At 44.4% G+C, this 21,846-nt stretch overlaps 1 protein-coding gene across 1 annotated transcript in view; it reads left to right on the forward strand.

Moving 5' to 3' along the window:
- The first annotated feature begins 453 nt into the window (after positions 1-453).
- Positions 454-21,846, forward strand: part of LOC115332542 — a 37,187-nt gene continuing 15,794 nt past the window's right edge. Inside the window, exons 1-2 of the mRNA XM_040207337.1 lie at positions 454-568; positions 13,210-13,298. Of these exons, the coding sequence (XP_040063271.1) occupies positions 466-568; positions 13,210-13,298 (192 nt within the window). The 5' untranslated portion in view covers positions 454-465. The remainder of the gene's footprint in view (positions 569-13,209; positions 13,299-21,846) is intronic.

The raw sequence follows: 21,846 nt of genomic DNA on the forward strand, positions 1-21,846 counted from the left end.
GCACGCTTAACTTTGAATCCGAAGGCAATAGGAACGCCGGGTTCCTGCTCACAACATAGCCTTGATAAATGCCGTGACATCACTTTGTCGAGTTAGCGTTGTTCCATGATTTCAAACTTCAAATTTCAGGCTGAAGATGAAGCTACATGTTTCTGTCTTCCCCCGATCGCCTTTTATGAGTTTGAATTAAAGTACCTGGGTTCTTTTCAAGCATATCTTTGAGGAGAGATCATTGGGCATTCCGGTACAGAATTATTTCGCTGTTTTGATCACCCTTCAAGTTTTAAGCGAGCGCACGGTCAGTTCGTCTTATTTTTATGTGCTGTCCCTTGGCGCCTTGAATCCTTCGACAAAGAAAGACAAACGTTAAAAAAGGCGATTGCCTTAATTTTATATTTATTTCCATTTTTTTAATTTGGAGACATCAATTTGAATTGCGTGTTTTAATTCTAGGTGGATGACAGTATGAAGAACACTGGTCTTTTATTCTTTGTTATGAGAACCACAAGACTGATCGTGGCAATGTTTGTGCTGTTTGCGATTTGCAAACCAGCTGTCGCCAACGTTGGTGAGTGCAAAGTTGTTATAAATTCTGCGTGCAGTTTAGAAGCCGCGCAAATTAGAATAATTGGACCAATATCCCCTTTGGGCTGATTGTAGTTGACAATGACGCGAAATGATAAAATAATAGATATGTTTAAGTTTTGTGATGACCCATCAACACATACTACCAACTCTCATAAGCTCATAAAAATATTTGTACACACTCTGCCCCGAAATAAACTACCGTGCGTGGGAAGTTATTTATTTAGATTTACAAATTAAGATTCAATCAAATTTCACTCAATAATTCAGAACTAATAGGGCCTCAGTAAGATTTTTGTTATTTTTGAATTTCATCTCATATAAAAAATCTTTTTTTCAAACCCTGGAAGGTTGTTAATTTTTCTTCGATGACCGACAAAATATTTTTCGAACTTGTTTAAACAGTGACCCGAATGATGGTCGTAGAACCCCAAAGAGGAATTTGTTTTCTTTTTAGTTCGTTAACGTAAAATAATAATAACCCACCTTTACCTTTCTCCCTATCTCAAGAGCTAAATTAGAAATCACGGAAACGTAAAGTTTTTCTAGCCATACCGGACCAGCGGGTTTAGCATTTCGTGTTCCTTGGGCCTGGTGCAATCGCCGAAAATACTGAGGGACACCGAAAACGTGCCTCTCCTTTCTGCTGCCGTTGTCAAAGTTCCACGACTGACCAGGCGCCAGACGCTCACTGTGACGTCTTTAGTTATAATGATTCCGCTTTCAGCAACAAAAGTAAAAGTAACGAAAGAATGTAAACTTTGACATTGTTGGTTTAAAAAAGGGTGTCGAACCTAACCCAGACCCGAACCTAAAACCGCAGAAAAACTATTATTTTTAATTGAACTGAAACAAAACGCAAACGGATATTATACATTTAATGTTGAACCTGAACGGTAACAAAATCATCATCCCATGTGACCGTTACCGGTTCACTGGAAAATGGTTCGTCGGAATAAAAAGTTAGCCGCCCGTGTTTTTGTGGGGGGCGTCATGAATTAAGCGGCGCGGTATTTTCTAAAGGCCCGCATTCACCTGCCTTTGCTTACGACATAATTCTTGTGATATCTTATGACAAAAGAACACGCTGGCGCCGTCTGTAAGGTAACTCTGGAACTGCGTTTTACTAGAGCGAGGATTTTTCTTTAATTTCGAGATCAAATATACGTGTATTATCAATAAATAGTCGTTTATAACATTATCACCAGTTTTTAAAGCCAAGAAAGAAAGAATTATGTGTTAGAAGAGTAGGAAATAATCAAAACCGCCAAGGCGTTCCACAGCTACCCGATAAATGGCGCCAGTGTGTTCTCTCGTAAGATATTTAAGAAGTGTTCAGGCACATTGTTGTACGCAGTCGCAGCTGTGTAAACCAGCCTTAAATGAGCGGGAACGACGTTTTAATTTTGTGGAAGGCACGAAACATTTGTTCTAAAAGTAAAGATACTATGTGTTTATGAATTTTGGGAAAATTGGGGAAAAGGGGAAGAGGGAGGGAGGGACAAAAACTGACAGCAGCCGTGTAATGGAGGAGCAGGATTGTGTAGCAATGGAGACAACCAAAAAAGAATGAGGCAAGAGAGAAAGTAAGCTTCCAGCAGGTACAGCGAAAGGACCAGACGACATGCCCATGCAACTCATAAAGACTCTAGGAAAAACAAGCAAATTGAAGTTACGGCTTGTGATTAATGAAATAATTATAAAAGGAGAGGTACCCAATGATTAGAAACTGAGTAATATGAGACTACTATATAAAGGCAAAGGAAATAAAAAAAAATTAAGTCATATTTCCCAATAGCGGTAACTTTGTCCCTATACAGACTGGCTATGCAGATAGTAAAGCGGAAAATGGAGGAATGGGCAGGAGAGACACAAATACTTAAGTGAGCTTCAAAATGGATTCCGAAGAGATAGAAGACTGGCTTTCTGTTCTTGCTTGACTCTGTGGTCCGCCTTGCGCTTTCCCCGAGGAGTTCCAAAACGCCCCCCCCCCCCCCCCCCCCCTCCCATCCCCGCTCTTCGCCGCGCCCGCGACGGCACGATGCGGCGCGAGGTGTCATCTACGAGAGAGGCAGCACAGACCAGACTCCCGACCGCCCGCTGTGTTCGTCCCAGCAACGGTCTCCCTGTGTTTCTTACATCACCCCTCTTCCCCCTCCCCCTTTCCCCATCGCCTCCCCAAGTCGAGCTCTGAGCGGCTAACCGCCTCAGTAAGTCTGTCGTTGCAAGTCGAAAGCTGTGTCGTCTGTTTCATCCTCTTCTGTGTTTCTTTCGTTTTAAGTCAACTAAAAACCAAACTCCTTTATGGTTAGCTTATTTGGACATCAAGGGAGCGTACTGAGCTAGGAATATCTCTGCGGTCAACTGAAGGAGTATAATTCAGATGCAAATTTGTTTAGGTTTCTTCAGCAGGTGTGCACAGCCATTAACGTTATTATAACTTGGGATGAAGAAACTACACAATCCGCAGCGATAAAGAAAATACCCAGGCAGGGCTGTCAACTGTAGCCTCTACTCTTCGTGATATATTTCGGCGAAATGGAAAAGAAGTTAGAGCAGAGCAACTTAGGTTTTGATGTGAAATATATGGAAAAGAGAAAAATGTAATACTGGTAACACCGGGACTGATGTTTGCGGAAGACAAAGTACGTACGGCAGATAATCACGATACATTACAAGAACTAGCTGGAACATGTGTAAAGGAAGGGGAGGGGACACCTTGGACATGAGTTTTAGTAGTGACATTTCTGGTGTAATGGCGTTTAACAACAAAAAGAGAAAACCCCTGCGGATGCAAGACATTGTAATAGGCAATGTAGGAAAATACAAATATCTAGGAATCTGGCTTATTAAGGGAAGGAAATATCCAGAAGAACATTAGGAGAATATATTTGAAAAAGGGAAATAAATTAATCTTTTATGAAGCTCAAGAAACTATGGAATTGTAATAGATATGAAGCGTACAGAGGTATATGGAAAAAAGTAATGGTACCAGGCCTGTCTTTTGGCAATGCAGTACTGTGCATAAAATCGGAGGTTTAATCAGGATTAGAAATTCACCAAAGAAGCGTAGGCTGATTGGCACTGGGAGCACATGGAAAGACAATAGATGAGGGAGTACAGGGAGACATGGGTTGGTTGTCTTTTGGGAGCAGGGAGGCAGTTAGTAACATGAAATTTGAACAAAGGTTGACAAAAATGAACGATAAGTGGTGGGCACGAAAGGTATTGAAGTATTTATACATGAAAAGTTTAAACACAAAATGGACAACACGAACCCGAAACCTGACATTTAAATGCATACACACTAGGGATGGGGCTGAGCAGACTACTTCAGTGGGAAATAGAGTGAATGAGGTAGAATGAAAAGTTTGGGAGGGAAGAATACAGGGAAATTCAGTTCTAACAGTGCACAGGTCACAAAAACAGGATAAAAGAAAGAAAAAAGTGTTTGACAATTCACTGGGACTTTCTTTACTCTTTGAGGCGAGAACGCTTGTTTTGATAGTTTTGAGAACGAGGATGTATAGGGCTTAATTTCAGGAGACAGATACATTATCTGCCGTCCACCATAATGACAGCGGGACACTAAAGTACCTGGTTTTGAAATGTATGGGGCTTCACCCCCCCCCCCCCCCCCCCCCCGCCCCCTTCCCGGAAAGGGGCAACGAATTTGGTCGAGGCTCTGGGTTTTGCTGGCGACGATGGAACAACAAAAAAGGAAAGGATTACAGTGTCAAAGAGGCGATTAGAAGATTGGTGTAAATTATCTAGGGAAAATAAATTACGCACAACTAACTAGCACAGCTGGGGACAGGCGGGACAGAAGAAATTGGGACTCTTTTCCGCGTGTCTCCGGCTCAAAGTCTCAACCCTGCCTCTCAGTGGGTCTGGTGGTGCTGGAGAAACAACGACAAGGTGACCAGAGGGGAAATTGGCGACTCCCTTTCCCCAGAGGCGGGGGTGATGCGTTAAGTTTTTTTCCCCGATCGACCAAAAGGTCATCATCCCACACTGCCTGGTGATAGTTAAGGGGAGAAAATTGGCTCAGAACGGCGGGAGAAATCATTTGTTTGTCTTTTTAGACTTAGTCTAGGTGGCGGAGGTTAGCGCCCGTTCCAAACGGTATAGCCAGGTATAGCCATTAACATCCATTCAGGGATGGGAGGCAGATGGGGAGAGCGTGAGATCACAGTTTGAAGGTAAGGAGAGGGACTGGGAGGAAGGAAATGTAAGAAGAGAGATAGATGGTGGCTAAGAAATCGGAACCAAATACCTCACTAGTAAAGTATTTGTTGGTATGTCACGTGACGTAAATTTCCCTGCTAAATTTAGCAGGAGAACTGAGTTTGTGTGTCGCCCGACCGTGGCGTAAGGAAGGAGAGGGAGGGGAAGGGTGGGAGGGCACCGTAGGAGGTGAGGAAGGTAGGGGAGGGGAGATTGGTGTCACTCGTTACATTTATTTCCCCGCAAAATTTAGCAAAAAAAAAAAAGCGAAACGGTATAGGTCAGGGGACGTCGATTTCCCCCTCTAAATTTAGTGGGAAACTGGATTCCTGTTTAGATCATGTGATGTACAGTAAAACTTCGTTATAACAAAATGGGATATAACAAACTAATGGTCATACCAAAGCAATCATAATTCCCCTTGTTTGCTAAAAGTGGAAAGAAATGGAGAGTGGCTATAACAAACTAATGGTTATAACGAAATAATTACTTGGAGAACATAACAGCGCTTCACGACAGGTTATAACGAAATAATTACGACCGCTCCTTCAACTTTGTTATAACGAGGTTTTACTGTAAATCTTTCGCTATATCTAGCGGAAGAAATGACTTGGTTATATGTCACGTGACTTGAATTGCCCCACTAAATTTAACGGAAGGCTGAACTGGTGTGCAGGTGACGTAACGTTGTCACAATAATTTCCCCGCTAAACAGTGTTTAGCGAGCAAATTGAATTAATGCTTAGGCCACAATACGTCACTTTCCTACTCAATTTAGCGGTAAAATTGAATTGACGTATAGATGACGTAATGTCATTGCCCCACTTTATGCATAGGTTAAGTTTTCAAAATTATTCTTTGTTTCTTTATTATTTAATGAACAGTGGTCACACCAAAAAGCTATGCTTTGCGTTGAAACTGGTAAGGAAGAAGCCACCAAACCGTGGTCACTGAGTGGCGCAGCCATGAAACTATTTTTAACATAGAGGAAGAAGTTCTTGCAACATGAAACAAGAGCTGCATCATAAAGGCAGTGCATATAATATGTCTAAACAGCTCCGATGAAATGTCCGGTCCCAGTAATACCTCACAGCCACTCCTGATCAGAGGTCCCAACACATCTGGCAAATTGAATGTAACGTTACCACTATACAGAGGGAACAACACCGCTTCCGTTATTATTATTATTATTGTTATTATAATTATCACGGTTATAGCTATTACAAACACTCTAAATTCACTACGTTAGACCCCACCATCTTGTTGTAGGATTTCTTTTTTTTTATTGTGCCCATGTGACTTCTTTTACACTAGTTCTTACTGGTGTTTCATCGTAATTCGGGCATTGAAATAACTTTTGCTGCCGATCCTACCATTTTTTTTGCCCTTTCGCAGCAAAGGGATATTGTGCTGGCATTACACACGAAATAAGAATGTAGCCACACCGTCCCAATCTCAAACTACAGCACAATGGCCTGACACAGCTGTAGTGCAGCAGTACGATGAGCAGGTTTGTATTTTCAAAAACCCCATGAAGCTATCCGGTGGTAAAAATAAAAGAACCGCCCATGGCCAGTGCGTGCAAGAAAAGGCAGTGGTGACAGGAAGCGCAGGGCGTCTCTTTCGCACGGCCGGCACCCAGGGCGCACTCATATTTACCCTGTTGCTCTCACGAAGTCGGGAGACGTTGACGCATTATCGAAGGTGTACCCTTTTTCACACATAGGCGTGCAACGCTGGAGAATGGGGGCGCGTGGTTTTTTGGAAAGCGCTTTCTACCATTTCTACGCGCGAGTGCTCCTGCAACCCAAGCATTGTGAACAGTTACGCACTCGCGCCTGTGCCTTTGCAAGCCCTGCACACAAATTGTCCAACTTCGAAAAAGCATAGTTCAAAATTGCCGGTCCCACTTTTCCATACCGCTTCAAAACCCCATCTCGCTCAGATCACTTGGCAGCCGGACAAGTTGGGGCAGGGGGCCTCCAGTTGGGGATTATCCGGTACATTGTCCTCCCAACAATGAACGCACGCGCGACGCGCCAGAGGGTGAACACGTGAAAGGAGGGGTGTAAGAGTGGAGAAGGAAACTCAAGGTCGCAAGCGACGGGAAAAAGGGTTTCGAAATTGGCGCGCAGGTTCCGCAGCGTTTCCTCACACGGACAGCCAACGCCGCCCTGGTGGTTCAACTAATGTCTTGTTCAAGATGGCCGCCGTGGTACCGCAGCCTTAAGATGGCCGTCTCCGGCAAGGAGGATAGAAGGGCAGGAGAGGGCATGACGTCAGCCGCGTAGCCTCCACAGGCCATGCTCCCTTGACGCCTCGCCTCTTTCTCATTTTTCTCCTTACTTCCCCTCACTTACCACGCCAACGTGACCACATCACGTGACCGGAGCTAGCCTTCGTCTAGCTATGGGGTACTAGAATACACCAAAGTCTAGCCTTCGATCTGATAAAACCTCCCGGACGGAGCGCGCGCAAGCCTGCAAGGAATCCTCCTACAATCAACCATCCATCTCACACGTGACATGTCACGCGCACCAATAGCCAGAGAGATCTACGGTCACGTTGGCCACAACATCGTTTAAACTTTTTATGTCTACGCTTCACCAATATTGCAACGTGCCCCCTCCTAGTACTTCTAACCTTCTAACCTCCTTGGTCTCCGGATCGCGGGTTGGAACGCGGAACTACAGTAGCGGAACCACGGGGAACTGTGTCGACGTTTTCGACGTCATGGAAATCGCAGGAACTGCGCCCAAGACAGGCAGGTTTTGCTGCCGGGTGCCTGGGTGCCTTCCGTGCTGAGTTCGGTTGTGTTTTCCGATGCCAAGTGCCAACCGGCGCGTTCAACGTGGTTCTGTATTTCTGCGTGTCAGCAACATGGCAGCAACATCGTGATGGCAGTGTTGTGGATTGTGAACAGAAGACTGGAATTATCGCCGATGTGACCGTGTGTTCGCGTGTCAGTGGCGTAGCAAGAAGATGAGATGACGTAAACTGTCGGGCATTGATGCCGCTAGTCGGGCCGTGATCGGAGGGGGCGAGGTGTCGCAGGTTGATATTCCGCTTTACAGTAAAAAGTTTAAGACTACTTGAAGGGATTAGGTGCAATCAATCAACTTGCGGATTGTCATGTTGGAACGCTGGTCTGAACAGTAGAAGCTCCTATCCTACAGTGGCCCATGTGACTGTCGGTTGTCTTCTCCCCGAGAGCGATTGCGCTCAGGGGAAAGGACTGAACGGTACGAAATTATGACGGACAATACGTATATTTACTGTGTGAAATTTTAGCATAAAAATATAGTAGGTAAAATCGAAAAAAAAAAGCTACCCTTTATTTTGTTGTTCGAATATACTATGGTTCGTGGAGAAACTGCTCCAAGTTGCGCGCTGGAATGAGCGCTAGAAGTTTTCGAGCTTGCCACGGCGTAGCTTCGTACACTTAACACCTGCCGCAAGTCGGGGCTTTGACGGCATTCAAGTTGATCAAAAAGCGATTTTTCTGCCCGTGGAGCATCACTTCCAGCTGAGTGAAAATCCGCTTCACAGAGATTAATTAAAGACGGCAATCGCAGCTGTGCGCGAACAGCACAAATAGAAAAAGAAACACTACAATACAAATTCAGGCTACAACGTGACGTGCGGGGACAAACTCATGGCTTCGAACCGCATTGGAGCGGCTCGATTTATTGGCTTCCAAATTATTACGGCATGATCGAGCGTTTACATTTTAATAAGAGATTCATCCCCTGAGCCATTCAAAGTATACTCTCAGAGGCATGACATTCCTGGAAAAAAATCAACATGCTGGGAATATTATTTATTGCTTAGGCAGTCAGCGAAAATTCCGTACGTTCAAAACGACCAGTATAAAAGACGGAAACGCAGAGCTCGGCTCTAGCGTTCGGGTTAGTGTGCCGTTGTATTAGTGTTTGTATGTGCCATGTATGTGTTTGCGCTCAAAGTGTGTTCGCCTAATACTTGTAGTATGCGTAAAGTGTCTATACATGTCCCGAAGCGCAATGGTGGCCTGAGGAAATAAAATATTTTTGTAGAACATGAATTGGGCGGTACCTCGCGCCACCTAGCCTAGCTACTTGCAATTACTCTGCTTGACCCTGCCATCTATCTGGTGGCAAGCGATTTAACCTTCTTTCACGCTACGCGATAAACAGCGGCTTCGAGTTTGTTCTTTTGAGAGCGGCTTTTGGTTTCGCGGACTGGTTTGCCATTCCTATGGTGACAGATTAATCGCTTGAGAAAAGCCAGCGGTGAGCACGTGAAATCCAACGCAAGCGAGACGTAGTTCGTCTGCGGCGGTAAGCCCGTGACATCCAACGCACTCGTGACGTAGTTAACCGCACACCACGCAAGCCCACAGTGTGGGCTTGCGTGGTGTGCGGTTGACGAAGGAATTGTGACTCGAGGAACAGCAAGGGTGGGACGCAAAGTGCGCGAAGTAGCTGGGTATCGGTTGTCTCCGTTTAACATCGCAGTGCTGACGACGAGAAGATTGAGTAACTGCTTTGGAAACGCAAGTTTCTGTACCTGCGGAGGGAATCTCGCTTCGGAAGTAAACAAAGTTCGCGGAAAGCTTGTGTTACGCTTTTATTTGCTGCTCCTCTCGTCCCATACAAGAGGCGTAGCGTCCTCGTTAAGCCTTATTAAGCTCGATTCGCTTGATTAAGGGCCGCCATAATGAGAAGCAGGCGACGGAGGAACTATTTTCTCCCCTGCTTCACGAATGTTTCTCCCTTTTTAAGAGAACATAGGTTACAAGACCGTTCCTCCCCTTGGGGAGGACTATCGATACCCTTTTTTTAAAGAGTGTAGTCAACTAGAGAGTTTGTCGCTGTGTTACAGTGACGACAAGCGTGGCTAGTAACCGTTACGTTTTTCCGACGTTACCTACCACTGTAGCTCGAGGCCTCAACGAGTTCGTCATAGCGACGCTTTGCTGAAGTTGCATCGACATTGATCCGTGATAAGTTGGGCTCGTCGTCAGATGTGAGTGAAAAGCGTTACCGGTGTTTTATCCTCCTAAGTTGCAGAAGAGTGCTCGACTGTTGGAGAAGGAGCCGCTGCAATCGACGGTTGCGACCACTGATCTCTATGTCTATTTGCTGGATCGCGTTTGACCAGCTCCTCCTATGGACCGGAATGCGGTCACTGGCGGCCATCTTTAGGTAGAGTTATATCATCTCTAGCCATCATAGTAATATGGCGGACAGCGCAATGGCGGCAGGCTGCCATAAAAATAGCCGTAGATCTAGTACACTGTACCGTGGGTGACATTTCGTGCTTGATTGAAGTTGTTCGACGAAGCAGATTCTTGAAACCCGGCGTGAACAGTAGCCTCATCTTTGAGGACCCGGAAAAAGTTCTACGAAAGCGCAGCACCGGCGGAAAGCAGCGCAGCTCGCATCAAAAGCAGACTCCCTACCGTCGTCTGCTTTCGATGCTTCTTTCGATGCGACTTTCGATACGTGCTGTGCTGCTTTTCTCCCGGTGCTTCGATTTTGTGAAACTTTTACCAGGTCCTCAGAAACCGGACTACTGTTCACGCCGGGTTTCAAAAACATGTTTCGTCAAATAATTTTAATCAAGCACGCAATATCACCCACGCTATTTTGACCGCAGCCTGCCAACCCACCTGCCAAAAACGCTATCTGCCATAGATGGGTGATAGCGGCTGCAGCAGCTTACATTGGCTAGAGGTGATATAACTCTACCTAAAGATGGCCGCCAGTGACCGCAATCGCGGAGCGGGCAAACGCGATCCAGCAATTGTCATAGAGATCAGTGGTTGCGACAGTGCGGGCTTGATCACTTTCGAAACTGCAGTGCCATGCATGTCGCCCTTGTCAGTGTGCTAGGATTTCTTAGACCCCTTCGTTGGCGCTGCCGCTGTCTCTGTCTTATCTTCATTCATGACCAAATTTTTCTTGTGCTCAGCCGCACATTGTCCCACAGATTGGCCGTAAGAGCGAACACAGTCAGCCTGGTCATGCAGAGTAGCGCGGCATTCGGTTCACTTTGGAGGAGAGAAATGACGGACATATTCCGTCCTGCTGCAGGGATGGCGGAAAGGAGCTCGCCCCGGCACAGCCATAAGGACCATAACTCTCCCGAAATGCGGCGGTCAAGAGAACATCTTCGCGCAGCACTATATAACTACAATTCGGGCTTTGCCGCATTTCTCTTTAATTTGAAAAGTCAGAAGTAGAACTTCAAATTCGGCCCTATACGGCCCGGCGCCCCCTTCCCTGAGGACCCATGCTTTTTCCGAGCAGCTTCCTAAAGTCTTCAATCTGGCACAATCGCCCAGCAATGTTGCAATGCAGCAGAACTGCACGCTTCATTTAATGAAATTCTGGTACAGTAGGCACATGAAAGATATACTACAACACAATTTCGGTGGTTATTTTTTTGGTCTTTATGTGTTCAAAGGAGCAGCATCACATCGGACACACCAATATCTTGCTAAAAAAAGACAGGAAAAGGAATTTTAAAGTGAATTCAACGATTAGCGATGAGCACCTGGTGGATGTCGCCAACGCCTCGCTTGTAAAGCCCGTCTATGAACCTTGACAGGTAGTGACGATAACTGTCTCGCCTCCGGCCACCACGAGAGAAGAGGGGAAGGAGGAACGTTCCTCCCTTTCTGAGAATCCCTTTTGTGTGTCCCAGAAGTCGCTATTGTCCCTCTAAAAGATTACAGAAGATTAATCTGTCACTCAAAATTCGTACAAACGCCGCTTCGGTGGCTGGAACGACTAGGCCAGGGGTCTCAAACACGCGGCCCACGGGCCGTATGCGGCCCGCAACTCGCTGGGACGAGGCCCGCAAGCAACCGGCTACGATTCCCGGTTCCCATGTCTCGCGAGCGCTAAAAATGGCACGCCCCATAGTGATCTCATCTCGTCGATTCATTTTCGCTCGAAAAGTAGCTATGCTCTTTGAACGTATTCACGTAGTTTTTACTTGTCTGTGTTCATTTGCCCCTTGTTTCGTTTCATGTTTTGCTTCCCAGATTTTTGTAATGTACAACAATGTCGCTACTAGGCTGCAAGCGCGAGCTCTTTGTTGAAGGATGAATCTCGGCTGCGCGAACTCGCGATCAGCAGGAGCAACTGCCGAAGATAATGCCACGAGCTCGGGACTCTCGCCTTAAAAAAATACAATTAGAGACAAGTATATGGGTGTTGTAATAGGAATCGTCAGAAAAGCAAGAAATGAAATGAAACTGGCAAATTAAGTGATTGTTTTTAGAGACATTTTGAGCTTGGTTAATTCCTCAGTGAACTGAGCAACGGAACGTCAGTGTACTTGCTCTTTTGTTCTATTAAAAATTCGAGCACGTTGGCCGGGGAGGGGGTGGGTCATTTTAATTATTGTTACACATCAGAACAGGGACCAAAGTAGTCATATAAACTAATGAAATCTAGAAATGTCACAGGCAAAACTGAGTTTACAAAAAGCACAGAGCACAAGGTCTTTTCTCTTTCAAATTGTTTGATCCCCCCCCTCCCCCCGTCTAACGTTGGCCCTCGGCCTTTCCAGTGCGGGCTATCTGGCCCCAACGCTCAAATGAGTTTGAGACCACTGGACTAGGCCATCCTCTCGACGTCAGCCTTGCTGTAGCTTTGCTCGTCCCGAGACGAAGGACGTCACGATTGCGTTGGATGTCACGTGCTCACCGCTGGCTGTTCTCCGAGCGCTTGCCAGAGTGGGCCGTTTATAACGAAAAATACAACCACCAGGCTCAAAATACAAACGTGCGATTGTCGAAAAAATCGTAAGGGTGCAGGTGAGCTGGGGAATATTAACAATGTTGAATTAACCTGAGACTGGGGCAGAGAAGAAACATGAAAATGTATACAAGGACAAAAAATTGAAAGGACGTCTCAAACTCAGCTCACCTGCACCCAAACTCAGTCCATTTTTTGTCCCTTCTACGTTTTGATGTTTCTTCTCTACCCCAGTCTCAGGTTAATTCAACAGGGTGCGATGGTCATTTACGGATATTGTGGATAATATCCAACCTGTTTTTAAACACGACGGGTATACTTCAAATTTCGGTGAAGTATCCCTCTAACACGGTAGTCTGTGGGGGCAAGTGAAACCGAGTTACCACGCCCGACGTCGGCCGTTATCGCCGCTCATAACTAGCCTTCCATTTCTCATCCGAGCTCCACGGCCGAAAGTAAAATTGCTATGCCATATACGCTAAATCAGTCGACTGCCTTCATAATTAACTATACGTAATTAAATACGTGTATAGTGTGTCTTCCATGTTCGCATTGGCATCGATATTGACTGGCAAAAGTTGCTAAAACATACCTTGAAATATGTTAAAGCCTGTGTGCTTTTTTATTTTGTGATTATTTTTTACAGGAATCAAAGGTGCGCAAAACATAGCGCCGAACTGCGAAAGAAAAATTTTGGAACTTTGTAAGAACGATACTGCTGGTACGCTAGAAGAGGTAAGTGGCCGGGAAGACAGTGACATGTTATTGATATATTTACACCCTTGGTACAAATCTCACAAACCTATATCTGAAGGCCGAGTGTAGATGTGGAAGCTTCATATAGTAGGAAAGATGTCCAGAGCCGAAGAACTGGTTTCCTGCAGTTAAATGAGGCAGACTATAAAGACGCGTTTACAGTCCGACGTAACACAACCTTCAGTTGGCACCGGTTGAGGTCAGACACGCCAAGCTTGCTATGTTGGGAGTACCTTAAATTTTGCCTCTCTATTAGAAACTTGCACGGCGTGCCTTTAATCTACTTACCCCTGTTCTGCATTTATGCCGCCAGGCCGCGCACATTTTTGTTGCAAACATGTAGAAGCGGTAGCTCCCTATTTTTCTACACTACATATTTGTCTTACGATGAGTGGTTGACCTCAGCGTCGGCGCATAGATACATCGCGACGAGCGTGCCATCTATCCTCGATCCGTGCAGAGGCTGCTGGACGTGCTATGTTTACACAATAGATGTAACACGCCAATGTTTCATTAGTCACGCAATCGTAAGCGCAACAAGCATTATCATTTGGTTCGGGCAATGGACAAATAAAACACAACGTGCGCATTTCACTCGAAATTCGTCAGTAAGGGAGTTAAAGCCCGTCACTTCTAAGCCTGTTAACAATAGACCCGACAAAAATTAACCAATGTGCAACAAGGTTTTTTTTTTTTTTTTTTTGCTTCTACTGGTGATGGGGCTTCCGGTTTTTCCACCGGCCCAGACAGGCGGTGCTGCCGACCGGACAGTCACACGTAATGAGCAGAGTTCGATCATACACGTGTCGCGTTCGGACAGAAAAGGTCTTCTGACTTTCTGTAAGCACGACGTCGTTGTCACCAACCACCAGTTTGTCTCTGATTTGAGCAAAATGTTTCAACTTCTCGTCTTTTAAGAGATTTTTGTAAATCTATCGCGCACTTGACATTACTACACGAATGAGCAGATCTTTTCAAGTGTCGCTCTTGTACGCCTTTTCAATTTCTCGCCTCGACAACGCTCTGGGTGTGGATGATTCCAGGACAAAAAATATGCATTCATATGTCGCGATGTTTCTTTTTTTTTTTTCTTTTTTTCTTTTTGTTTTGTTGGTTCTGCGTTCTTGTATGTTGGAGGATACCTCGGCAGGTAGTCACCTGTTTTAAAGCTTGAAATGATTTTTATGAGAACCCCCCAATCCCAAAATTGTGTTCATTAGACTATCCGTGCATTTCTCGCTAAATTAGCTGGAAAACTGAATTGGTGTGTAGGTCACGTAACATCGATTCATGTCACGTTATCTGACGTCACGTTATCTAAACATCAACTAGGTTTTCTGTTAAATTTAACAAAAATATTGATGTCACGTGAGCTGATTTTGCTTGACTCACACACCAAATGGTTTCCAGCTAAATTTAGCTGGAAAATTGAAGTCACGTGACTTATTCATCAATTAACTTTCGCCTTAATATTAGCCAGAAAATTGATGTCACGTGACCTGACTTTGCGTGACACATGCACCAATTCCTTTTCCCTGTCATATTTAACCTAAAATGTATATCACGTGACCTGACGTCACGTGCCTTATACACCCCAATTCACTTTTCCCGCTAAAACTAACGGGAGACTTGATGTCACGTGACCAGACGCTATGAGACCTATTTAATTACTTAGTTTCCCCGCTCAATGTATCTAATAATTTGATGAAAATAAAGGTTCCTCACTCCTTGAAGCTACGGTTTAATGTTTTCTAAATAAATGTAAGTGACCGCACGGTAAGGAATGCATTTCATGCATTTTAGAACTTTGAAGATAAAGGTCGCTGCCAATTGTTTTTTTCTCTGGAATGCGCTCGATGTTGAAATAATAGTAATGCAACCTCAGGCTAACACATCCTAGGCTCCCTAAAAGTTTTAAGCTGAGGTTCTTGATCATAGACACCAGCGGCAGCCGATCGGTATTCACCCTGAACTTTCCTCCCAACACGAACGTGTGGGAGGCAAGTTCAACCGTGGTTACAATGGTTAGCATTTCTTTTGTCACTCGGTCACTAGTTCACTAGTCTTGGTTGTTGTCATTGCCCTGCTGTAGTACGTCAAGTTGCTGTTTTTTTTTTTCTAGAGTTTTTTGGATCTTAACATCGGCAATTCCTTCTAGTCCTGCATTAGGGATAACACAGGTTTTCTTTGTGTCATCCAAGCAAACCAAGTTGGGTGATTTACGTTGTCCAAGGCTTTTTCATGCTGATCTCTTCAACAAAACTCTGTTTCGGCGTGTCAGGGTTCTCAGTGATTCAATAGTAGTTTACCATTCCTATTGATGATAAAGCTAGTAAGGAGGCGAGCTGGTTTAGGTTTCATGTCGTTAATACCGGAGACGAACGGAAAGAATGGGGACAGGACACACGTCTAAAACTCAGCTAACAACTTTTATTGAACCCACCGCTTATATACGTCCTCTCCCGCACCCACATCCGGACAACTGCGCACGTCCAATGGCTGACCCTTATACAATTCCTAGACTAAACCGCCCACATTCCAAAAATAACACACCTCGATAGGACGTTCAACTGATCTCAAAAGAACAATGGTAACAAAAGCCGCAAGGGACCAGCCCTGAACCCAGAACAACTGGTTCCCACACAAAACGGACGAACCCGTATAACGACTCTTCCCTTCGGAGACCTCAAGATAACTATGACGCGTAGGTCTAAGGCTGACCTCTACACATATCTTAATTAACCGCCTACAGGAACTAACGTTCATAGCGAAGGGACGTCCAGTGACCTCAAAAGCTACATATATCAAGTGACCTCAAAAACAACAAAAACATTTCACAAACAAACAAAAAATTATAACAACAGAAATTTTCGCGTTACCTCACTCATTGTAATAGAGGGTTGGCTAATGCAATTTCCAGCGGAGGTGATCCTAATCGTCTCCTTTATAATTCTTTTTGAGCAATCTCGTTCCGTGCATACTAGTGTTTTTTTCCCACCCAGGAGAACAGTTGCCACATTCCTCCACATGTTTTCGAAATTTTTTAGTTGGGAGCTTTGTTATTTACCGCCCGCTTGTGCTCCAACAACCTTTCATTTAAACAGCGATTCGTCTGTCCGACGTAGGAGAAGCCACAGGCCATGGGGATATCGTAAACAACACCCACCTCACGAGGCACTGGGGGTTCCCTGTGCCCTATCTGGCAGCCCTGCTGTACCACAAAAAAAGGAGTCAACCTGCCCAGTTTGAAATCCGCTGTAAATACCACTTTACACCGAACTTCCTTGCGACTGCCAACCGGTTATGTGAAAAACCATGAAAAATGGGGATACACGCAACACTTTCCAGCCTTTCTCTCTCTGTTCTAGGCAACCCTTGGAACTTCATTAGCGTTTTCATAGACACACTTTCAACAACGTTAGCTTTATAGCCTGCATTTTTGAACCGTGACTGTTGGTTCCTGATAGCAGCGTCTACCCTGTGTACACATGATTTTTTTAAGCATTATCTAGAAGCGACATCGCTACTCCCCTTTTCACTAGTTCTGAGTGACAGCTCTGATACGGTAGCAAGGGTTTGGGCACAAGTTTGCCGTACTCCCAACACAATCCATCTGACACATTTCACCTCAGATCTAAAAACTGTAGTTCTCGGCAGCGACTAAGCCATCAAATTTAATAGTATCTGTTATAATTACGCACGTTTGGTTTCTTCTACTATATTTCTGTTGGGCAGCTTGGTGCTCCAAGTGACAACCTACCAAGTAGTGATCGGAAAGCTTTTGATGAATGACAACGGTTTTCACAAGTGCATCTGGGGCTCTGATATTTATGTGATCGATGCAAGAGACTACTAGTCTACCAGATAGAACTTCTTCTCTTGTTGGGATGTTAATGGTATTTTCAATTCCATAGTCCGACAGTTACCTTAAGTAGTCACAAACTGTAGATTTGTTAGGCTTTAAAGTGTCAATATTCATGTACCCTATTAAACAAAATTGCCCTTCTGACCGCAACTCTTTGAGGATAATGTCCAGTTCAGCTAGAAAAAGCGAGGGGTTCTTCGAAGGTGGCCTGTACACTGCCAGCAAGAATAAAGAAAATGTGCGATTGATTCTGCATGTTAAAAAGACGCACTTGAACTCGATGGCAGCCATTTGTCCTTAATATATATGGCAATACCACCGCCCCTACGAATATTACGCGTGCAAAAAAATTTATTATACCCATTCAAGACGAACTGATCACATTGAGAAGCTGACACATCAATCTCGGTTAGAACAAATCTACAACTGGATCTAAGTTCTTTACGACTATTCGGAACTCCTTCCAATGCTTTCTTAAGCTTCTAATATTTACATGAATAATTGTTAATGAATGATTAGAAGCTGGACCTATAATATAAATAAATGAATTACAATCTGGAATGGAGTAACAAGTTGTAGAGGAGCTACTCATCGATGTCAAGTGATTTGATCAAGTGCACCAGTGTCAGTGATGCGGAGGAGGGGAAAGTTCTGGCTCTATTGAGCGTAGATTTTTGCCATGTCGGACCCATAAAAATTTGAAATTATTTTCCTTCCCTCTGGTCCGCGCTATCCAAAATAGCTTCCTATTTGAATCCGTGAGATTTTTGTTAAAATATACTCGGGGATGAGAATCATCACGAGGTAAGTAACCCAGGCGTCCTCGGTAGCCCATCCAGTGCTCCTTAATGGAAACAGACGAGAATCGGTCTAGGACGGGTGGTACTGCACCAGACTTCACCGGCAGGCGATGTGCAGCAACGATATGTGCAGGATGAAAATCCTCAATGTTGATTTGTTGTACGAGCCTTGTTAGATGATCCATAATGTTCTCCTGGGGTGAAAATGGGATGCCATGCACCTCTAAATTGGAGAGACGATTAAATTGCTCCATGTCATTCTGATTTGTTTTTAGCTGTTGGATTTCACGAGCCTGCTCAGACACGGTGGATTGCAAGGAACATGTTTCAGCTGGTAGCCCTTTGATTATTGTGGCCTGAGATTTAACTGAGGTCACAAGGTAGTCATACTGTGACGAGACAAACTAATTGATTCCTGCATCGTATTGACCGAGTCGCGTATTGTGTGGACCGCCTCTTCATCGATAATAAAGCGTCGACTTTTGGGTGTAGTTCGTGAAGGGCATCAACGGTGTCCTTCCGCGCACCGTCGATAGCTCTGCCAAAAAGGCAATGGGATCCGCTTGAGATGGCGGAGTGAGATCGCCGTCAAGATTTGATTTAGACAGTCCTCCCCGGGCATCCGGGACAGCGCCATTTCTCATGTTTTGCGGCGCACATCCCTTTGAACGTGCTTTCCGAGACACCGGAACATTTTTTTTCCTAAATGGTAGGCAAGCGCGCAGTCTGCACATTTCATAAAGCGACCGTCCTTTGGCACCGAATCGGAGCATCGAGCACAAATCTCAGGTCCTGCCACAGTGTTTACTCAACGACGAAGAAGGTGAAGATAGAAGCTGAAAAAAAATGATCAAACTAAAAGCAAGCAAGAGAGACACTTCAAGGCTCACCCGCAAAATCAGAATACTGTTATTGTGGTGCACGTGACCGCCAACAACGATCAGCCGGCTCTAGCATGGGCTTGATGAAACGAAGATTGAGCTTCGGTGGTCACCATTCGATTGCCGCTGTCATGATGTTTCGAAAGGTGCTGGCTTTAGCCCTCTTGCACTAGGTCAAGAGGTTTTGTGCAGATGAGAAACGTCTTTCAGCTCACCGCGAAATATGTTGCGCTAGGTGAGCTAGAGCTGCGCGACTGAAGCGGCAGCGAAAGCCGGGAATTTAGATGCTGTGGAAGCCTGCCCGGAAACTAGAGCCAATAAAAATGCTGGTGGCCTGATTTGGCTTGAGGACTGCTCCCGTAAAGTTTTCTTGGCTTCTTCATGGGCCTTTGACTGGCTGATCGTTGTAGACGGGCATTAAATAATTTGGTTTCTGCTTAAAATGCGAAGAGCATTCAAAAAGACCGATAATAATAATAATAATAATATTTATTTGTGCAGATAATTTTCAAAGTCGAGGCACGGGCCTGTCAAAGCCAGTAAAGGCTTGTGGGACAGCACCCTACCGGTCATATTCACAATATCCCTCCACACAAACAGTGTCAAGCTCACCATGCAGCATCTGCACTATAATGCAATAAAATATGATGAAAAAAACATGCACATAACATCAATAACTACACTGTGATGCAACAAATAATCATGTAAACAAAAAAACAGCCACACACAAACAGAATTAAATAATAATAATAATAATCAATCAATCAATCTTTATTATACAGTGCCCAGGAACAACCCTGAGGTCTTGGTGCTGGTACAATGGTGAATAAAAACAAAAAAAAACAAAACAGTATACACATCTCCGCAGGAAAGAAGATACATTTTTAAGCATAATACTAGGTAGTGCCCGAGTAATTAGTAGAATAAAATAAAAAACGAGGCAGTGACAGTAGAAACGGAACACAAGACCGTAGGACAACAAATGCACCACCAGAAAGAACGGCATGGAGATGACGAAATTCAGACATAACAGAGCCATTCAGCAATGCTCATCCTGCACGGGCAAGTTTTTAATAGAAAGGACAAACGTGCTGTAGCAAGGGTGGAAAATATCAAATCTTTTAGAGTAATGACTCAAACGCTGTGCCATTCTCACAATTGGGTTTACCGGACTAAACGTTCTAGACACATAAAAAGATGACAGAAGACGAGTAGGCACACGTGGGACCCTAAGGCACAGCTCCGATAACAGGCTCGGAGAATTAATCTGTCCGTGCAGCGTTTTAAACAAAAATAGTAACTTCGCGTTCTCCCGACGTCGGTGCAAGCTAAGCAAACCAACCCGCTTTAACGCAGACTCATATGTTACGCAGTGAACATCCTCTTTTATGTAGCGATGTTTAAAGATAGAAACAAACTTCTTTTGCACACGTTCGATCACCGAGGAGTGACTTTTGGAAATTCCATTTCAGACAACTGATGCATAATCTAACTGCGACCTGGATAGCGAACAGTATAACGTGATAAAAGCAGTCGAGTTTTCGAACTCCCTGGTTAAGCGAGAGGCAACGCCCAACATTCGCATTGACGAGTTAACCACCCTACCAACATGATCAGAGAAACGCAACCCAGAATCAACCATGACTCAGAGATATTTCATTACACTTACTCGAGACAAAGTCTCTACTTGAATATTATATGCTAAAGGGATATTGTGAGTTTTCCCAGAAATCTTCAGGACCTTGGTTTTGGACGGGTTCAACAAAAGGTCGTTTTCAGGGCACCATCGGTAGAAAGAACATGCATCTTCCTGGAGGTTAGCACAATCATGTTCAGTAACTATTTCTCGATAAATTTTTATATCGTCAGCATATTGCAGGAATGAAGAATTTAAAACAGCAAAGAGACATAATTTACCAAAATTGTGAACAGAAGGGGTCCTAAAACAGATCCCTGAGGAACGCCAGAGCGAGCCATGTATAACGAAGAGTTCATGTTGTTGACCCGGACATGCGCCTCTCTCTTTGACAAATAGCTTTTTAACCAGTCGTGTACTGAGCCACATACTCCATAGGAGGAAAGTTTGGATAAAATAATAATGTGATTGACTACGTCAAAAGCCTTACTTAAGTCAAAGTAGACAACGTCTAACTGACCTCTGTTACATATCACACGAGATGCGGCAGACATAAAGCTAAAAATAGTAGTAGTAGTTGATCTGCCGCTCATAAAACCATGCTGATTGGGAATTGCTAAGTTTCGAAATTTGAAAGACAGGAATTGATGAACGACCATTTCAAAGAGCTTAGAAAATGGAGAGAGAAGAGAAATAGGTGTATAGTTACGAATATCACCTTTTTTCCCCGACTTTAAGACTGGAACAACAGCAGCGACTTTCCACGTTTCAGGAAAGGTTCCCAACCTTAACGAGTTGTTAAATATAGAGCACAGTACCGGCGTGAATATGTCGTGATAAGTTTTGAGAATTGCAGAGGGAATGCCGTCGGGCCCTACTGATAATGTTGCTCTCATTTTCTTAATACAGGACCGGACGCACTCCTCATCAACATTAATGCAACTTAACAACTCACCAAACCCATCTAAGTGAGGCAGCGCAGGTGCAGAACGCTGCGTACTATCCCTGTGTACTGACCTAAAATGCTCAGCGAATAACTCAAGCACGGACTTCAAGTCACTCTCGTGATTATGCAGGACAATCTTCGACTCGATATGCCTCCCAGAGCGTGAATTAATGTACCTCCAGAATTTCTTCGGATAATAATAATAATAATAATAATATTTATTTCACACATATTGGAATTCATGTACTAGATACGTGCATATCAATTATTATTATCAATAATAATAATAATAATAATAATAATAATAATAATAATACATTTATTTTCGAGGACTATGCTCATGAAGCTGTCAGGTTCGTCAAAGCCGACATGGGCTTGTGTGACTGAACCCTTTTAGGT

Source organism: Ixodes scapularis, unplaced genomic scaffold, assembly GCF_016920785.2.
Source record: "Ixodes scapularis isolate PalLabHiFi unplaced genomic scaffold, ASM1692078v2 PGA_scaffold8__174_contigs__length_109621045, whole genome shotgun sequence".
Taxonomy (NCBI): Eukaryota; Metazoa; Arthropoda; class Arachnida; order Ixodida; family Ixodidae; genus Ixodes; species Ixodes scapularis.